The sequence below is a fragment of the Phoxinus phoxinus genome (genome assembly GCF_949152265.1).
Source record: "Phoxinus phoxinus genome assembly, chromosome: 23".
In the NCBI taxonomy this organism is placed as follows: Eukaryota; Metazoa; Chordata; class Actinopteri; order Cypriniformes; family Leuciscidae; genus Phoxinus; species Phoxinus phoxinus.
This window is the reverse complement of record NC_136898.1, coordinates 5,985,928-6,005,153: the sequence shown is the minus strand read 5'-3', so window position 1 is coordinate 6,005,153 and position 19,226 is coordinate 5,985,928. Positions and strand designations below refer to the sequence as shown.

Genomic DNA, 19,226 nt, shown 5'->3' with positions numbered 1-19,226 from the left:
AAATAAGAGATTCCCAAGAATTAACTTTTCCAGAATACCCTAGCCTAATAAAAGCTAAAATAGCTGAGCATATATCATTAATGGCGAAGTTGAATGTCGAAATTTATCGAGGATCCAATCCAGCTGTCCAGAGCACAAATGGAGCTTGTCGCACACGTCTGCATATCGAGTAACAAAAATAAATATATATATATATATAAACTGGTATCGTCAGATCTCTGTAGTTCTTTACTGCCTTTAAATACAGCTTACGTTCGCAGGTTACTAAAATAAAGAGGATTTTCCTAATTAAACACACGAGTGCCATAAAATGGCCTCATGACCCACTTCAGCCCTAGGATGGCAGGAAACAATGTGGTCATCACGTCTTCTTCAGTCCTTTTCTTTCTGGCATATTCGGACACCAGTCCTATTTTAGACTATGGTAGAGAGACAAAATCATAGTGGTGTGCATGCAATAACAAGCGTGAATCCTAAAAGCGAAAGACAGATGGTGCGTTTCCTTGCGCAACACCATTCTGGCTGATAAATTGGACCTGGCATCGCCCCAAACGCACAGAAAGAAGGGGAAAGAAAGAAAAAAATACAGAGGCAATAACCAAATTCCAATGATAAGATGCTTGGGTAATAAATAGTATGTCCAATCTCCACACTAGTGGAATAAGCTACAACAAAATTACATTTCCATAAATTGTTCAAAACACGAGAATTTGCATACCACATACCGGTATGTGTTGCAATACTGTGATATATTCACCAGAAGATCTGAGAAACCTAAGTAGTGCGCAATCCTGCAATGCATCACGTCAAATGATCCTCTGAATGGCTGGCGAATAAACTGCACCGAATGTTCTGAAAGGGGGACGAGAGAGAGAGCACAGAGGACTGGATATTCCCTTTGTACTTGCTGATTGAAATGCCACACAGTGTTTGAGATTCTTTCTCCGACTTTAAATGGTTAGGTGGGTGCAGTCACATCCCGGAGCCGTGGCATGCGTCCAAACTCTCAGATTACCGCTGTGTGTGTGTGTTTTTGTGCCACAGGGTTTCCAGCGCCTTGCGCAGCAGCGTCGAGGGCGCCTTTTACGCACGAGATAGAACTACGAGTTTTGTGCAATATCCTCGCTTCTGAAACAACAAGCCTCTCTGACCACATCTAGTCAGTTTGTGTTTGCAATGTTGCCACGTATAAAGGCAGAATCAGCTGAAACGGCGACCGAGAGCCTCGCCCATAAATGGCGCAGCAACCTTTCTTTTCCACAATGATGTCCTTGTGAAGACGCCATGTTGAAAATGAGAACAGCAGAGAAGCCATTAAACAGCAGGCTATTTCTGAGGTCGCTTTGGACATGGGTCAGCAATGAAAGGTGTTTAAAATAATGATTTTTTTTTTTACACCTTTTTTCCTCTCACAATTATCCCCACAGGAAAACAATACTCGTAATTTTTAAACTGAGTTTGAAACATAAATATGATTTAATGTTACCTTTTAAAACAGAGCATTCCCAAGTCATTTTAATCAAATAAGGTCGCATAAACTATTACCTTCGGAAAGAAAAAGGACATTTTCTTTCTTCTGAATGATGAAGTGCAAGCGAGTGAATTTCTCTTGTCATTCTGTCTTCAGGAAGAGAAAGAGAGGGATTGTTTGCATATTGCAATATCTAAAAGTGCCTCAAGATTTCCAGCAGCTCCACTCGTTGGAGACTGCGCAGATTGGTGTGTTAAATGATGAATTATGTCGAAAAACGAAGGCAGGAAAAATGGTTATTGTCGTTTTCTTCCTTTTAGGCGTTGCAACCCAACCCCCTCTTTAAAGCCAGTGTTAAAGGATCCGACGATGGGAATGAAAACGTTCCTGTTTCTTCATCGTATAGGCCTGATAGAATTATTTCAACAAAATGTTAAGGTAAATATCTTTGTTAGTGCATTAATAATTATGTGTGTTTAAAGTCTTAATTATACATTATCTCTAAACTTAAAGTGAACTATACACTGTTATGAGACTAATAGTGTTATGAAATGTGCCCTTGGCACAAGGTCAAATATATAGTGAGTGTTCACTTACTGAAAATAGTAATTGACAAAGGGATTTCCATTGCATTGTAAAATCAGGAATACACTTTTCCCAATCTGCACGCCATGAAAGAGAAGTGAAGTCCACCAATTTCTTTAAATATAAATTTACTTAAAAAAAAAAAAAAAAAGTGTTTCGATACCAGTACTGCTGTAGAGTTAAAAACAGTGAGTCACAACCAGGATGAGCATTAAAACAACCACAAACCCTATCAATCATACCTGTGATTCAGCATTTTTGTAAAAGGCCAATCGTCCTTTTTCTCTGTGGCCTGCCTTGTTTGCTGAAATGTGAGAAGCAATCCATTTAAATGGATATTTAAAATAGAACAACATGCAACTGAATGTTCTGAAGACAAAGCTAGACTCAAAACTAATGGCACTTAGGGAACGCTAAAAAGAAATAGAAATTCAGTCAATTTACATAAAATGCCTCAGTTTAATTAACAATAAAACATTTATTTTTTTGCAGCTAAATAAGCAAAGACAATAAAGATAAACTTACTTATTGATTAATGCTTGGCCCTGAACAAGGCAGGGCCTTAAAAGCAGTTGGTTATTTTCATGGGTTTCTTTTTTTTCTTTTTACATTCTAGTTAGAAATAATAAAACCAAATGCAAAATGTTTATTCAGTAACATTTTACTAAAGAATAAAATGCTGTTATATGGGTGTGCCATGACCTAGTTTGCTGGGACAAAGATGGTTTCCAGGAAGAGAAAAAAAGCTTAAAAATGTCAAAGGGATACCATCCAACATTTCATCTTCCTTCTTCTCAGATCCTGTAAACAGAAACACTGTATGTATTAAATAGTCCATAAAAGGCTGATGAAACCAAGATTTAGATCCCTTTTGGAACAAAGGAAACCCATTTTGGCCATTGAGTCCCAATGTAGGAGAAAATGGCTGCGCCTGCATTCAGCCTTCTTTCTGCTCTCTGTAGGAAGAACTGAAGGCTGTGCTTCTAATAGCTGAATCTACCATGGTGCTTCAATCTGATTGGCCAGAGAGGGAACTGCTGTTAACCAGCCAATTGCCCAAGCACCGCAGAATATCAAACAATGTTGGGAATGGACTGAAAATGTACAACTAGTATTAGAACAAGAAAAAGAAAACAACATTAGATGTTTAAACAGAATTATGACCATAGAAAAACTTTGCTTTTATAAGGCGGTCCCTCATTAAAGTTCATTTTACTGACACATTCTGAATGCATGACTTAAAACATATCCCGGAATAACTCTTTATATGAAAGCAAAACTGCATTTCGTTTTTAAACCAAAACATTTGGGCTTTCAGTGCGTGTCCCAGTTCAGTTTTAACAACCTTCCCCAACGCTGCTGCTCCATGTCCATCTTGTATTTAACGTCCATGTAAATCTATCGTGCAGATTCAACGCGTTCTAAACCTTCGCTTTACTGCTCGAAATTTAAGGTATTTCAACGTCCCACTCGTTTATCACACTTAACTTAAATTGTGTGTTTTATTAATAGTCACACAAAAGAAATGCTTCAGCTTAACTATTAAGAATAATAAATCGAAGGTGCGTGTCGAATGTGCCGGAAGGTTGAGATAGTGGTGTATTGTGGGAGAGACAGAAACCCCAGACTAGAGGCACACAATATGTGTTGGCTCGCAAAAAGGAGGCAGTATCTTTAAAATCATGTAATGTGATCGGCGAAAGGTTCAAGATCTAGCCGTTTTATATAAAACTACTCGATCGGGCACAATATGTCCAGACCAGGAGAAAGAAATAAGCTAAATGAAGATCACGGTAGAAGACAGAGTTCAAGTAAGCTTTCTCTTTTTTTTCTTCCTCTGTAATGTCTGTTTCGGGCACAGCTTCAAACCCCCCGTTTTCTGCAACGTACTGTTTGTGTGCAAATATCAATCTTTACGCTGTCAGTATTATGAAGTGTACTTTCTGTTTTTTTTTGTTTTGTTGGTCATCTCTTCGTTAGGTTTGGAGAACGGAATGGAGAACAGCCATCCTATCTGCAATTCGGGAGAGAAACGAAATCATCATTGGAGAAGTTACAAGTTGATTATTGACCCAGCGCTGAAAAAGGGATCGCACAAACTGTATCGCTACGATGGACTGCACTTCAACATGCCGGTGAGCGGAATGAGTCGTTACAACGGCCAGAACCGGATACATCGACCCGTGTATTGTAGCGCCGATACATAATATCACTGGCGTTGTAAACACCTGACACAACACATCAAAGTTTCACCGCTACCAAACTTTCATTACTGACCACTCTTTTTGACAAACTAAACTACTGAAACCAGCTCTCGTTGTGCTGCATTAGTTCTGTTGACAGCGACATGCCCAGTTTGAGCGGACGGTGTAAAGTACACTTACTTGCGTAAAGTGTTTATAAATATGTGTTTTTGTTTGCAGAACCACGGAATGTCACCCGTGGAGAACCTCCGAGACCCGAGAATGGTTCGTCTGTGGGCTAAGTACAAGGAGGTTGATCTCCCGGTGCCTAAATTTAAGGTAGTCCAGTCACACCCCCTGACACATGTGTGAATTTGTCTTGAGTGTTTTTAAGTTACCAACTACAAGACGGTTGAGGTTCACGGGACGTTTTTATACATCGAATGCATTTTTGAATGAAAAAACAACTGATTTAACGGTCAGTTTTCAACGACCTAAGAGACACGCGCTTCCTTTTAAACCGTTTAGGACAGTCGTTCTATGTTTAACAACTTCAAACAAACGTTCCATTTCAAAGAATCGTTTTGTTTCCTCAGATCGATGATTGTTACATCGGTCGCGTGCCCCCGAAGGAGGTCACGTTCGCCAAACTCAACGACAACGTCAAAGAGGGATTCCTCACTGACATGTGCAAGAAGTTCGGCGATATTGAGGGGGTGGAGATTTTGTACAACCCGAAGAACAAAAAGCATCTCGGAATAGCTAAAGTTGTGTTCGGAACCGTCAAGTCGGCGAAAGATGCTGTCCAGAACCTGCACAACACTTCTGTCATGGGCAACATCATCCACGTGGAGCTGGACCCTAAAGGTAAAGCAAAATTAAATGCGAAAATATTGAACTGGAGATGTATAACTTTATTAATATCTGACATAGTTGCACTAAAATGCCGCGTGTGTTGGTACTGTTGAATAGATTGTTTGTAGCATCATATCACGTGCGAACATTTACGTTGGTTGCTTGGTAACCACTAAACGGCATGTCAGCTGCAGAGGGATTTACTGGTGTGTTTGCTTTGACATTTTACGTGAAAACCATGCATTTTAACTATTTACAAAATATTTAGCGGTTGTTACAAGCTAAATGACAATTGTTTTACCACAGTCTATGATGTGAGAACAGCTGCTGAAGTATTTAGATGTAAAATGCATATGTTTTAGAAGATATGGGAGCTGGTTAACCACGACTTAAACAATAGTTGTCCTACTGAAAATATTGTTTAATGTTAAACCCTTCGTTCAGACTCATTACTGAAAGCCAAGCACACGGAATGGTGATTAACCTTGTAAAAAGGAGATCCTAAAGGCAGGATGACAGCTGTAGTGGGTTCTCCGTTCTCTTAAAGAGACAGTACCGTTTCATCTGTGATCATCAGTCACGTGAATACAAAGTGCAGTTATTTCATACATTATACTGTCATTTTCATATTTGATGTGTACATGTATACAATATATTGTTTATATACATAGACATGATTTATATGTAAGTGATGAGACATTTAATATATAACATTAACATTATAATTATATAACATTTAATTGTTTTAGTAACTATTTTCAAGTGCTATTACTTGTCAATAGTATTTGGCAAAAGCACTTTTCTTGTGAAAGTGACAATTAATAATAATGCTCTTGTGACAACATAACCTTTCTTTTTCTTTTTCTTTCTTTCTTTCCTTCTTTCTTTCTTTCTTTCTTTCTTTCTTTCTTTCTTTCTTTCTTTCTTTCTTTCTTTCTTTCTTTCTTTCTTTCTTTCTAATTAATAAAATGTGTTTATTTCTTTTAGATGTAGCCCGCATTGTGTGTCAGTGATCATGTTCACCACAACAATGTGTGTTCTCATCCATCATTTTAGGTGAAAATCGCCAAAGGTACTTCCAGCGTCTGATCAATGGAAGTTATACTCCGCTCACTCTTCCAGTTGGTGGTGAAGAAGCCTGTGAAGTTTCTCCACACAGCTTGTCGGAAGCCCTGCTGGTAAAACATTATGCCATTACATGTGACATTAATTATAGAAAATATTGGAACACTTAAGATTTTACTGCAAAACAGTTAAAGACAGTGGTTAAGTTTTTTTTCCGGCATGAACAGAGCTGTAATAAATGTGCTGTCCTGAAGTGTCCCCCCTTTCAAGTAGCTTTGGCTAGCCAGATTACATTTATCGAATTGTTTTGTTCAAATGGTTCAAAATCAATTAACTGATTCAATTTACTACAAAAAATTGACAGTGTATTTTTTTTTTTCATATTTGCATATATACATATATTTCTAAATATCATAGTTTGATCCTCCATAGACCAATTGAATGATTTAAAATTTAAAACCATTTAAGATGCAATGTAGATTTTCTCGTCAGTTAGAAGAGAGGGAAGCTTGACATACTAAATGTTTACTGTAGTTTCTTTTTCTATATACATTGTTTTCATAATTTAATAGCTAATGTAATAATGTATAATATTAATACAGTTTTTTCAGTATGGAGTTTTGAGTTTTTTTTTTTTAATTTAAAGTTTCATGACTAGTATTAAGTTAAAAAATAATTTGAATACAAATGGTGGCCTGTTTTACACCAGGACACTGTATAACATGCTGTGAGTCCCTCTCCAGCAGAAAGTCTTTATCTCTAATCCACTTTATCAGTTCAGCAGGTGGTTAAATGGACACCAACTGAAATGTATCTAATAACTGCTCCCAGCAGAGAGCTGCACACTATTATTGTACTTTGAACGGTTCCCCCTCAGTTCTGGCCATTATCTCACAGTGAAAACAGAGATTGCCATTAACTAATGTTTATACAATGTATTTGATTAGCATGTTAATTGTTAATGCCATTAGAACTGGCCTAAGCTTTTGTTTGCACTGTGAAATTTAGAAACAACCATGTTTAAGTGGGTCTCATCGCACTTTTGTGTCCGCAGGCATGCGAGCCCTCGCGAAGAATCCTCGAAGGTAGTTCTTCTGCAGTTGCGGGCACAGCCACGCCAGGTGGCACCAACACGCCCATGTCCCTGGATACGGCCTACTCCAGCCTAAGGCAGGATACGCCACAGTCCCAGGGTACCCCGCACACCCCACGCCCGTCAGGCACCCCGTTCTCTCAGGACTCCAGCTACTCCAGCAGGCAGGGCACGCCGGCGTTTCAACCGAACCGCGCGGAATCCTCGGGAGGCTACAAGGCAAGGAGACATGAAACCAAATTTCAGGACGCCTACAACCGCAGACCCGAAAGACACTACGTCCACGGCACAGGAGGGGCGCACCGTGGCAACTCAGAGCAACCATCTAGTTTTAAGCAACATCAGCCGCCCGAGCCTCCGTCGCCTGTTTTTGCGCACACGCCACCGCCACCAGCCAGTGCGAATTTCAAAACTGCTTTCTCTCCTTATCAGCCGCCAATGCCCCCAGTCTACCCTCACACAGAGTCCTCTTTCCACCAGCCTGTTCAGCGGGAAGTGGATTATAGGAGACAGCCTCAAGCCCCACCTCCCCCGAGCCCCGACTTCATGCCCGTCAGAGACAGGCCTGCGACGCCGCCAATCCCCGAGCCTCCCCCGGCGCCAGAAACCCAACCAGCTACACCTCCTCCCTCCACGCTAGAGCCCTTCCCGTCGCTGGACACCCCCACCCAAGAGTCCAAACACAACAGCCTGGACTCCCGCATAGAAATGCTCATTAAACCCTTCTTGTCGCTGGACACCCCCACGCAAGAGTCCAAACGCAACAGCCTGGACTCCCGCATAGAAATGCTCCTTAAGCCCTTCCTGGACGAGCGTGGAGACTCGGACGCTGAGGTGCGCATGGACGGGAGCCCGATCTCCTCATCGTCCTCGCAGCTCTCCCCCATCCCGCCCCAACGGCTCTCGCGGCCTTCAAGCACCGGCCTGGAGGACATCAGCCCTACCCCGCTTCCTGATTCCGATGATGACGAACCCATCCTTGGTACTGCTGCCCTGTTGACGAACTCTAGGGCCATGTCGCCCTGCAACATGCTCAGTAAAAGCAGTGCAGGAGAACCACGGACGCCCATTGACCAAATGGACACGGTAAGACCTGAGATGCACGATATATACAATACAGATTGTTTCAAAGCAGCTCCACAGTAATAAACAAGAAAATAACCGTATTAATGTTGCAAAGTACTTCAGTTTCAGCACTACAGCAGCTATTAAAAAGACAATAGTTTCATTATTAAACTCAGTTTAGTTCAGTGTTAGTTCATTGTTGCAAAGTTCATTAGTCATGAAGACAATCCAGTTAAACTAAAAAGCAGCTCTACAGAAGATCATAAGTGTTATTATTTAGCTTAAGTCAGTTCAGTGTTGATTTAGTGTAGTTCAAACTGTAACTATTTTTGGGTAGTTTTTTAGCAACAAAATGTTTTTGAGCACTTTGTGTTGCACTTAGCTTTACAGCTGCATTAACCGGCTTTATCGAATGCACTCCCCTGAAATGCCCCCATTTTCAAGTAATTTTGTTTTATTGAATTAGTTTGCTCAGACAGGTTAAAAAAACTGATTCATAAGTCGCAATAAATCAGTTAGATGTTTTTTAAACTGATTCAATAATGTTTTTTGACATATTTGTAGTAAAATATTATGTTAAATGTTGCTGTTTAGTGCTGTTTTTGACTTTTGTGCCAGATTGCAAAATTTTGCCATCCTCTTATAATTACTGTATATAGTATTTGCATATATTGTGATATTTTAAGATACTGCCCCTAAATGGGTTTAGTGTCTTTAGCTACTGTTGGCTAGTGGTTTGGAGTGTAGCTAACTGCTCAAAGGCTTTTGATGCGTTGATAAATATGATATATTATGAATTGCTGTGTGGAGGGTTTCAGGACCCAGGAGAAATGTAGGAGGCAGCCTCACTCGTCTTCCTTTAAAGAGGCTCTACTTTCCCTTTTGTTTCACATTTTAGCAAAAGAAGACATTGTGCAATCTGGCTGCAAAAAGTTTTTGTATCCTCTTTTTCTTTTCTATTTGTTTTGAAATCTCAAAGGCTTCTCAAAAATCTCTAAATCTCAAAATGTATTAATTTGAAAAATTAATTTAGTTTAGATTCCAGTGTGCAATGTTTTGTGGTGCTTATTTGATCCCATAGTTCTAGGCAAGAGACTTCTTGGCATCACTGTTTGTTTGAGACTTTGCAACTCAACTGTTTGTGACATTTCAGCAGCATGCTGAAAAATAGAAAGTTTTGCCTGGCACAGTTTAAGTCCTACATGTTAATCTGTACCAAATAATCTTAGCATTGCATTCCATTAAAAAAAATAAAAATCTTGGCGGTCTGCAGTAAGGACATAAACGTTCAGTTCATGCATAATGAGGCTCTGTCTTGTAAATTAACTTGTTTGCATTACAGTCCCCAGCTTTGTATGGCGAACCCATGAAATATGATCCTACTGTGGATGCCGCTTATGTGCAACACACTTTCACTTCCTCTTACACGTAGTACAACACGAGAAACAATGCTCAGCCGTTAGCTCACTTTTGTGCTTTACTTCCTGCTTAAAAGCTGGACCATCAGGATAGTGCTGTTCTTATTACATCTCCAAAACCATTGTTCACCAAGAGCTATTTCATATTTGAAAGTTTTTGGATTCCTAGATTCAAACTACCTTTAATCATCTCTTTCAGGAGAATATTATTACTATTTCTTGTCACAGTGTTTTAATTGTTAACTGCAACTATTTTTAAAAAAATCGCTTTAGGTAATTCAAATAAAGCTGCAACTAACTGGAATAAACAAGGTTAAGTTGAAGAACCAAAGGTGTTACAAAATAATTTTATTTAAAGCTAATTTAAGATGTTATTAAATATTGTAATAGTAGCCTATGTAAATAATAATAATAAAAATACACTGGCTTGGTGTCACTTAAAACGGTTGTTCCCCCTAAAAATTAAAATTCTATCATCATTTACTCACCCTCAAGTTGTTCCAAACCTGTATGAATTTCTTTGTTCTGTTCAACACAAAAGAAGATATTTTGAAGAATTCTGAAATTTCAAATTCATATAGGTTTGGAACAACTTGAGTAAATTATGACAATTTTCATTTTTGTGTGAACTATCCGTTTTATTTTTTAATACACACAATATTATGCTGACAAATAGCGAGAGAACTTCATTGGACTTTTATGTCCAGATCAAGTTAAATGGGGGAAAAAAGTAAAAATTCCAGATTTTTTCATAGTTAAAAATAGTTGTCAAACCAAAGGCAATATAGACCATAGATTGTTTATCTCCCTGTTTGCTTTGTGAGCGACTAGTTTGTGCGCTAACGCAACAGATGTTTGTGTTTTATTACACAGAGCCATCAGTCATCGGGTGAAGACATGGAGATTTCTGATGATGAGATGCCAGGCACACCGATTGCTAGTGGGGACTGTGCCAAAAACATTGTGGTCAACTCTGCGCTATCTCCGATGCAGACAATATCCATGCCCCCGCCAGGGTTCCCCCCACTGCCCCCTCCACAGACTGGCTTCCCCCTGCAGTTGCCTCCTCTTCCACCTCATTCATCCGTTTCACACCTGGCTGGCCCTCCTGGCGTGGCCCATCCGATGCTACACCCGTTGGCCCATTACCCCCATGGCATGATGCCCATTATGCAGGTGGAGCTGATGAGCTCCTTACCACAGTGGGGCAGCGTTCACATGTCCTTTCAGATGCAGACTCAGATGCTAAGTCGCATGGCGCAGAGCCAGCGGCAGTACTCTTACCCTCACTTCATCAGCGAAGCTGCTGCAAGTGCTGGCGCTGCTGCTGCTGCCGCCGCCATGCAATTTGGAGCCCCGTATCCACATCTGTCTATGGTTGGTGCCCCTGCAGGCGCTGTGGGGCACGGGCAACCCTGGCCCATACCCAACATGCCCAAGTTCAACCCTGCTGTTCCCCCTCCAGGCTATGAGCCCCAAAAGGAAGACCCACACAAAGCCACTGTGGATGGAGTGCTTCTGGTTATTGTCAAAGAGCTGAAGGCCATCATGAAAAGAGATCTCAACCGTAAAATGGTAGAGGTGGTGGCCTTCAGGGCGTTTGATGAATGGTGGGACAAACAGGAGCGATCGGCTAAGGTAAGCACCATTCCACAAACTCAGGTCTGTTTTAAATGTTACATGATGTACTTTGCCGGAAATGTAAATACTTTGTAAATGAATCATAACAAATGCAGCAAATTTGTTTTTTTAAACTATTGAAGTCATGCAAGGTACAAAATCACTGTCAAGCTGATAAGTCATTTTCATATGTATTGTTTCCTTTTATTTGCAGTGTTGGGGAAGAAGTAATTTAGTGTTAGTTTGTTGTATGTTTAGCCTAAATGTTTTTGAATTGTACTGTTATTGCAGAACGAAATGTGACAAACCCATCTCTGATTGGTACTAAGAATGTTATTAGTCATGTCAATAGTTTATCAAAAAAAAAGTATTAACTTGTGTGTGCAGTAGATTAGAATAGCATCCAATAAGAATGCTGTCCAAAAAAAGCATTCTTGCTTTGGCAAGTGTTAAAAAATAATTATGCTTTTGCTTTAATCTTGCTCTGAAACATTGAGTTCTGTAATCAGACAGCTATCATATTATTTAAAGTATTTCAAACAATTAGTCAAAAAGAAAAAACACTGCTTGTTAAGTTTTCAAATGATGGAACTGCTTGGACCTGAGGACATGTCATTATACTAACAGTATACTTTACATTGTTTATCTGATGTCATAATGTTTCTGCACCTGCAGGCTACACTTACACCTGTGAAGACAGGTGAGGGCAAAGAAGAGGAGAAAGAACGGGCCAAACCCAAAGAGACTATATCCTCTAGCTTACTGGAAAACTGGAACAAGGTTGAGGGTCTGGGCTTTGAAGGAATGGGTCTCAGTATTGGCCTGCGCGGTGCCATCCGGTTACCATCCTTCAAGGTACTAAACTACCATCCTGTATTTTTGTTAGTGTGCCTTTGTACTTTTAAGTTGCTCAAATTATCAATTGTTACTCATTTTTTTGCAGGTTAAGAGGAAACAACCCCCTGAACCGACATCCACTAATGACAACAAGAGGGTGAGACCATCCACACCTGTCGATGATGAGCTGGAAGATGAAGGTGTGTGCTTGGGATATCTTGTTAATCTAGCAAATTACTTATCTTGAAATGCTTTAAATGGTTCCATGCCATTTCTATAAACTAACTCAGTAAGGTCGGTTCTCAGAGTCAGAAAGAACAGATCTTCGCATGGATGGATCCAGAACGGATGGCAGTGGTTCTTCTGCCAAGCGAAGGCCAGCCAGGCCTCTGGAGCTGGACAGTGAAGGCGAGGAGGAGGAGGAAACCTCCGGTAAAGAGGAGTCATCGCTTTCAGACCATGAAGAGGAGCCAGTGGAAGATGCCTCTGAGAGGTTGCCCTCTGGCAAGGTGAGCACCAATCCACAGTACTTTGAAATTTGGAAGTAATAGTACTATTTTAACAGTTGATAACCGAGAATTTGACCAAGGTAATTGGTGATTGAAATAGAGACAAACTGAAAGATTGCTTTCAGTAATAAACCTGTTTTAATCCGGTGTAGTTGGCTGCATATACAACACTTATATTTGAGCCTAACATTGCAAAAAAAACTTACCTTCATAGGATATGGAGGACGAGGAAGATGTCGAAAAGAAGAGCGAATCAGAATCCAGCGAGAGTGAATCATCTAATTCATCAGATGAAGGTAATGACTATTAATGGCGAGAGTCTGACTACATTTTCTGCCCTTGTGGACACCGTAATGGGTCTGAGGTAATGACCATCACCATTTTTCCTCCCTCAAGCTTCTAGCTCATCGTCCTCCAAATCTGATTCTGATTCCTCTGGGAGTGAGAGCTCGTCCGACTTCGAATCGAGTTCGGAAGAGGAAGAGGAAGAAGAGGAGGAAGAAGAGCGGGTAGTGGGAATAGAAGATGAAGATGACGACGCACAAACCTCATCGTCATCTTCATCTTCCTCATCATCGACCTCTAATGAAGAAGATGTTGATGTAAAATCCCCCAGTACCCCCATAGGACCACCACCAGAAGAAGAACCAAGCGAGTTGAACAGACTGGAGGTTTTAGACAAAGCAGAGCTCGATCACAAACATAGTACGGTGAACTCAATCAAGCCTGAAATTAATGACGTGCGGCCCCCATCACCCAAAGGATTGCCAGGTCAGACTCTTGACTGTTTTTTAGCTTCATGTTCTTATAGCAGTTGAGTATTGTGTGTTGATGAGGTCAGATCATGATTGGTTGTCTCTTTCAGTTGATGAACCCGACATCGATTTGGAGGTCAATATTCCAGTGCCCAAAGCTGAAGCCAACCTGGATGATGTCGGTAGCTTGCGCCCACCCACCCCAACAGGTTCGTTTGCAGATAGTGATCAGGACACCAGACCAAAGATCCCTGCAGAAGACGTCCCCAGAACCCCTGGTCGTGATGGCCCAGTTCCCCTAGAGTCAGAGGCCGCAATCCCTCGGTCTCTTCCTACACCTTCCATGCACCTTCCACTTCCCCCCAATCATGCCCTTGAAGCACGATCCCTTCTGCCAGCCCGTGAATCTTTGCCGGATATGCTTGTCCGTGGGCGGTTGCCTACAGAAGAGGACATCCCACGCACACCGGGGAGAGACCTCATGGACAGACCCCGGGGTTTGGGCAAGTCTCAGAGCACTGATACGATTCCTGTCACACCAGGTAGTGACGCTCCACTAACAGGTAACAGCTTGAGCTCGCCGCATATTCCTGGCAGCCCTTTCTCTTACCCTGCTCAATCCCCTGTCCTCAGTGCTGGTATCCCTCGGACTCCAGGTAGAGACCTTACTTTCACCCCAGCTTTCCCTGACTCTGCTGCTTTATCTGCAGGCCTTCCCATTCACAGGAAGGCCTCATCTGAGAGCTTGGAGGAGAAGTCTCTATTTAAAGAGCCTCAACTCAGTGCCTCTCCCCAGGCCAGCCTACCTAACAATGCAGCTTCTTCCCCATTCCCTGGTCCTCCCCTTCCTGCTGCTTCACTTCAGGAGCCTCCCCAAGGCTCCTCTCCCACTTCTGCAGAGACTTCCTCTCCTGCTGCTCCAAAAGATCTTCCTGTTCCAATGATAGATGTTCCTGTGCCCTTAGATGCTACTCCAACCAAGAGAAAACCAGGACGTCCCAAGTCTAAAAAGCTGTCTGTTGAAGCCACTCAAGACTCTGAAGAGTCTCCAGCTCCAATGGTGGCCTCTTTACCTCCAGACCTACCAGTAAATGACATGTACCCAGACTGCTCTTCAGAGACCTTCAAAGGTGAAGATGGCGATTCCACAGCCTTGGAGGAAGAGGAAAACCAAGCCCAGACAGTCATACCTCAGGTACTTCCTCAGGAAGACAGGATGTTCTATGATGAGGAACCTGTTCAGAAAACACGGCGACAGAGGCGGGGCTGGCAGGAGTTGTTGTCGTCCATGCGTTCCCCTGTGACATCACCGCGCCGCCCTAGCTTCTTACCCCGCTCAGATTTTGAGGAGATGACCATCTTGTATGACATCTGGAATGATGGCATTGACGAGGAGGACATGCAATACCTTAAGACCACTTACGACAAGATGCTTGAGCAGGACAATGTCAACGACTGGCTCAATGACACCCTCTGGGTCCATCATCCTCATATCCTTTACTGCTTCAGTCTTAAGGTGGGGTCACGTAGTGAAATTTAGCAGACTAAAAAGGTACACTGTCTATTTTATTTTAATAGTGTAGCAATGTATGAAGCACAGCTCACACAAAAGTCTCTTTCAAACCAAGTACCTTTCTGTTGTTCAATGCAGTGAATTTGCATGACCAACTTGAACCCGTTGCAACCAGTTCCCGTGTGGGGAAATCTTTCGCCCTCACACAAATCGTGTAGATTCATATTGAAATTACTGGATGTCGTCCACGAACATCTGCTGAACAATGGTAAATGGGACCACCTTTACCATGATCTTGAGCTTTAAACAGTGTTTATTAATACAGATTCTTTGACATTTTTTGGTGTAAAATTCTATTAAAGCGGGCCTAGTGGCAGCAAATAGAAATAAAGTTTAAAAACAATGGAAGCCTAGAGGAAGTGTTTAGGAAACCTGTTAATAATTCAGTAATTCAGTTTTGTTTGGAGTATAATTTAGCATAAATTCTACACCCCTAGTGGCACCAAACAGAGTAGCGGAATTTAATTGCTTTTCTTAAAGCTGCTGTTTGTAAGCGGTTAATAAACAAAACTGCATGCCACTTGCGGAAGAACATTGTATCCGGAGCTATTGTACGCAGGTACTGGGGTACTCAGCAGCGGTGGCGACCTGACCGATCTAAAATACTCTGAATATAAACACTTATTACAGGTGTACCGTAGCGATTCAGGATAAGACAAAAATACGGTTTAGAAAATGGATTAATTTGTACGCGCTCATTATATACATTTTGAAGACAAAAGTTGCATAGTGGAGCTTTAAGTTAATGTTGAAAAATCGTTCTCACATTCGGAATGGCACCGCTGTGTTTTTTTAATTGTGACTAGCTTACTTAGACAGTATTCTAATAACAAAATCATTACATATACTTTAATGTTATTTGCAAACCTGTTATGTGGAGACCTATCTGTTCCTGTAAAGAAAGTATTTCCTTGACTTCTCTGAACCTACCAACATGGGCAGTGCATCGGTGGTGAAGAAGAAGCGGAAAGAGGATGGTTTACGAGACCATATCACCGGCTGCGCCCGCAGCGAGGGCTACTACAAAATCGACAAGAAAGACAAAATGAAGTACCTGAACAGCTCACGCCTGCAGTCCGAAGAGTCTGATGTGGACACTCAGGTGAGCGGCAGTGATAAAATACTGAAGTTTACTCACAATCATACTTCATTAAGCTGGTTTGCTGAAGGCACTGACATGATTGCTTTTTTGTGTGTGATTTCAGGGGAAGAGTATTCCAGCACAGCCCCCAACGTCCACTAGGGCAGGTTCAGAACGGCGGTCTGAACAGCGCCGTCTGCTGTCGTCCTTCAGCTGTGACAGTGATCTCCTCAAGTTCAACCAGCTTAAGGTAGGACAAGTGAAAACCAGCTATTTATATCTTTCAAAACGTCACCAATCAAAATATTAGCCAAGGCAACATCTAATGATGCACAACTTTTCCACAGTTCCGTAAAAAGAAGATCCGGTTCTGTAGAAGTCACATTCATGACTGGGGATTGTTCGCCATGGAACCTATTGCTGCAGATGAGATGGTTATCGAATATGTTGGCCAGAATATCCGACAGGTAAGTGTAAAACCAACCAAACTTTTAGCATCACTGCTTTTTGTGTGGTCTGTTCATTACCGTTCTCCCCATTTGCAGGTTATTGCAGACATGCGAGAGAAACGCTATGAGGAGGAGGGCATCGGCAGTAGCTACATGTTCCGTGTGGATCACGATACCATTATAGACGCAACCAAATGTGGCAACTTCGCCCGCTTCATCAATCATAGTTGCAATGTGAGTTTTGTACTTGTAAAAGAAAAAAAGTAAAACGTAATTTTGTAGGTAAAAACCTGATTGACCGTGTCCTCCTTTGTGTTTCCCAGCCAAACTGTTATGCCAAGGTCATCACTGTGGAATCACAGAAAAAGATCGTCATCTACTCCCGGCAGCCAATAAATGTTAACGATGAGATCACCTACGACTACAAGTTCCCCATTGAGGACGAGAAGATCCCGTGCCTCTGTGGCGCAGAGAACTGCAGAGGAACCTTAAACTAACCCCAGCAGATCGGTGAGAACTTTCTTAAAAACATGCACTGCCCTACAACAAGCCCAGACGCCCCGTCTTCTGGAGCTACAGAGGAAATAGTGGGTGAAATAAACACATCCACTGGATATATCGTGCAGCTACGTATCTGGGACTTCTTTTTTGTACTTTTTCACGATTGTTTACGAATTACAGGTGCTCTTTCAAGCATAAAAAATGAATTTTCTACCACTCTTCCATTGACTAATATGGAAATGGACATATTTTTCCCCCAAATGTTTGGGCACCAAGTTTGTTGTCTGCCCATTTGGCATAGTTCGTCTTTGCTGTGGAGCTCCTGCTCCTCGTCAGTCCCTTTTTCCTCTGCGGTTTGGTTTGGAGAGACCTCCCAGTTCCTTGAACTCTGACCCCGAACACTTTAAGCTGCTCATATCTGTCCCACACGCACAAAATTCTTGTCAGTTTTTCTTTTTTTACCATGTCCTCGTCCTCCAAGCCCAACAAGATTCATTCAGTATGAAGTATTGTCAGACTTCACTGTAACAGCCCAGAAGATTTAGCATTCAGCGTGACACTAACCAATGTCAGGGGTATTGGGTCAATTGTCTTCAATTTGCAGAACATTCAACAAAAGCACACCTGTGCCGGCCACAAAACAAATCAGTAGAAAAAGGGCCACAGCTCAGGCAAATTTACACAAAGTGAAACGCTCCCACAATATTTCAGCCAGCGCTGCATATGGCACCTACAGACTGGATCTGGATCCGACTGGACAAATCAAACAATACACTACACCTAATTCTTTCATTTATTCAAGTCATGTTTTACAACCATATATCTGTAATCTGCTCATTTGAGTGTGTCTGCTGCCCCCTATCTTCTGTAAGGTGTAAGGACAGAAAGCTGCTCACTTTCAAGCTGTACAGATTAGTATTAACTCTGCATTTGACATGTCAGCTCACTACTTTAGCAGATAAACATGCAAAGATCCAATTGGTTTCATGCATATTCAGGCACTGGTGCTGAATTTTCTATTATTGAGCGAATCTCGCCAATATAATGCTGCTATTCTGCAAACGTATCCCTACTTTTCTCCACCAGTTCACTTTAAGATGGCAAAATCCACCTGCACTGGTTTTTAGGTCAGTTAGCATGGGTTTTTCGTAGTATTAGGAGTTCTCTGTGAGTGCGGTAACAGTCGCACAGCACTGATGCTTTTCAACAAGATTGCCCAGGCACCAATTCATCTAATCTAAGTAGTTGCACTGTTGTTTAGGATGGCACACCCTGGAGTATTAGGTCCGTCACCCTAAAAAACGTCTGCAGTAACACAGAAAATCAAGTACGAAGTCGAATACAGTGCCAAATGTGTACTTTAGAGTGTCTCGGCTCCAAAGGCAAACCATTTTCCACTTGTCTCCTGTGTGTGTGTGTATGTGTGTGTTTGCACAGATGACCTAAGCTCACTGGTACTTTAGGCGACCCTTTTGAGTTCCTTCTGCATTTTGCTCAGTATTTAACCATCAAAATGTTTAAACGGCTATTACACCTTCATTCAGCCAAATGTCCCGTTGAAGGCAGAAGACTCTGATCATGGAAACTGTGTTTATCTTTGTGATTTGGTTATTTTAATAAATGCACTAGAGGCTTCCAACCCCCCCATCAAGCCAAATGGCACTCACAAGACCAAGCTTTGAAACGCGCCCTTCACGTTCGATCACTCACAGGGTAAGGTCTCCCAGCTTTTTTGTTAGTTTTCTTTTTAAATATGTTTATATTGTACAGGATATGATGGTTTGTATAAAGGAATGGGGCTTTTTTTATCTCGATGGGGAGTGATGCATCGTTCTGCTTTTATGAGCGACAAATGGAGTATTTAAAATGACTATTTTTCAGGGATCATTATAAAAAAAAAAAGGGGTTGAATAGCTAATTTAAAGAAAATGATGCATCTTGTACATAACACAGATTTGTACTTCCTTTTGAAAGATTGTTTCTTGTAGAAACGTCTTTTTTTTTCTGCCCATTTTCCTTTGGATTCTTATGTGTAAATACTTTAACTGTGAATATATAAATATAAATATATATATATTTTTGTTCCTGAGGATTTGCTACAGTGTCACGGCTCGGAAAGGTCTATTTGACAGTGATTGCGGAGAGCTGGTGGCAGTATTTTCAGCT

The 19,226-nt window shown here is 41.5% G+C and overlaps 1 protein-coding gene and 1 long non-coding RNA gene across 5 annotated transcripts; one reads left to right on the top strand and one right to left on the bottom strand.

Annotated features, from left to right (window-relative positions):
• Positions 1-1,805: 1,805 nt before the first annotated feature.
• On the top strand, positions 1,806-18,951 carry setd1ba (SET domain containing 1B, histone lysine methyltransferase a). 3 transcript variants are annotated; one of them, XM_079599492.1, is made up of 19 exons: positions 3,679-3,867; positions 4,037-4,191; positions 4,480-4,578; positions 4,836-5,106; positions 6,151-6,272; positions 7,214-8,338; positions 10,609-11,373; positions 12,031-12,210; positions 12,299-12,392; positions 12,499-12,701; positions 12,916-12,997; positions 13,098-13,472; positions 13,567-14,019; positions 14,422-14,946; positions 15,956-16,131; positions 16,235-16,360; positions 16,458-16,577; positions 16,656-16,793; positions 16,883-18,951. In XM_079599492.1, exons 1-19 carry the CDS (start codon positions 3,807-3,809, stop codon positions 17,054-17,056), a joined length of 5,244 nt encoding a protein of 1,747 aa, XP_079455618.1. In that variant the 5' UTR covers positions 3,679-3,806; the 3' UTR covers positions 17,057-18,951. The 3 variants fall into 3 exon arrangements, with proteins under 3 accessions (XP_079455617.1, XP_079455616.1, XP_079455618.1); XM_079599491.1 differs by lacking the exon at positions 3,679-3,867 and adding an exon at positions 1,806-1,909 and having other exon boundaries at positions 13,567-14,946; XM_079599490.1 differs by having other exon boundaries at positions 3,640-3,867; positions 13,567-14,946.
• Positions 2,123-2,887, bottom strand: LOC306991544. 2 transcript variants are annotated; one of them, XR_013796122.1, is made up of 4 exons: positions 2,759-2,887; positions 2,582-2,668; positions 2,299-2,360; positions 2,123-2,227 (listed from the first exon to the last, which is right to left on the bottom strand). It is a non-coding gene; the product is annotated as an uncharacterized lncRNA (long non-coding RNA). The 2 variants fall into 2 exon arrangements; XR_013796123.1 differs by having other exon boundaries at positions 2,227-2,360.
• Positions 18,952-19,226: the final 275 nt, after the last annotated feature.

Coding starts and splice junctions, on each gene's coding strand:
- setd1ba (XM_079599490.1), top strand. CDS start 3,807: ATGTCCAGACCAGGAGAAAGAAATAAGCTAAATGAAGATCACGGTAGA. Junction 8,339..10,608: donor CCATTGACCAAATGGACACG/GTAAGACCTGAG, acceptor TTTATTACACAG/AGCCATCAGTCATCGGGTGA. Junction 16,578..16,655: donor TTGGCCAGAATATCCGACAG/GTAAGTGTAAAA, acceptor CCCCATTTGCAG/GTTATTGCAGACATGCGAGA.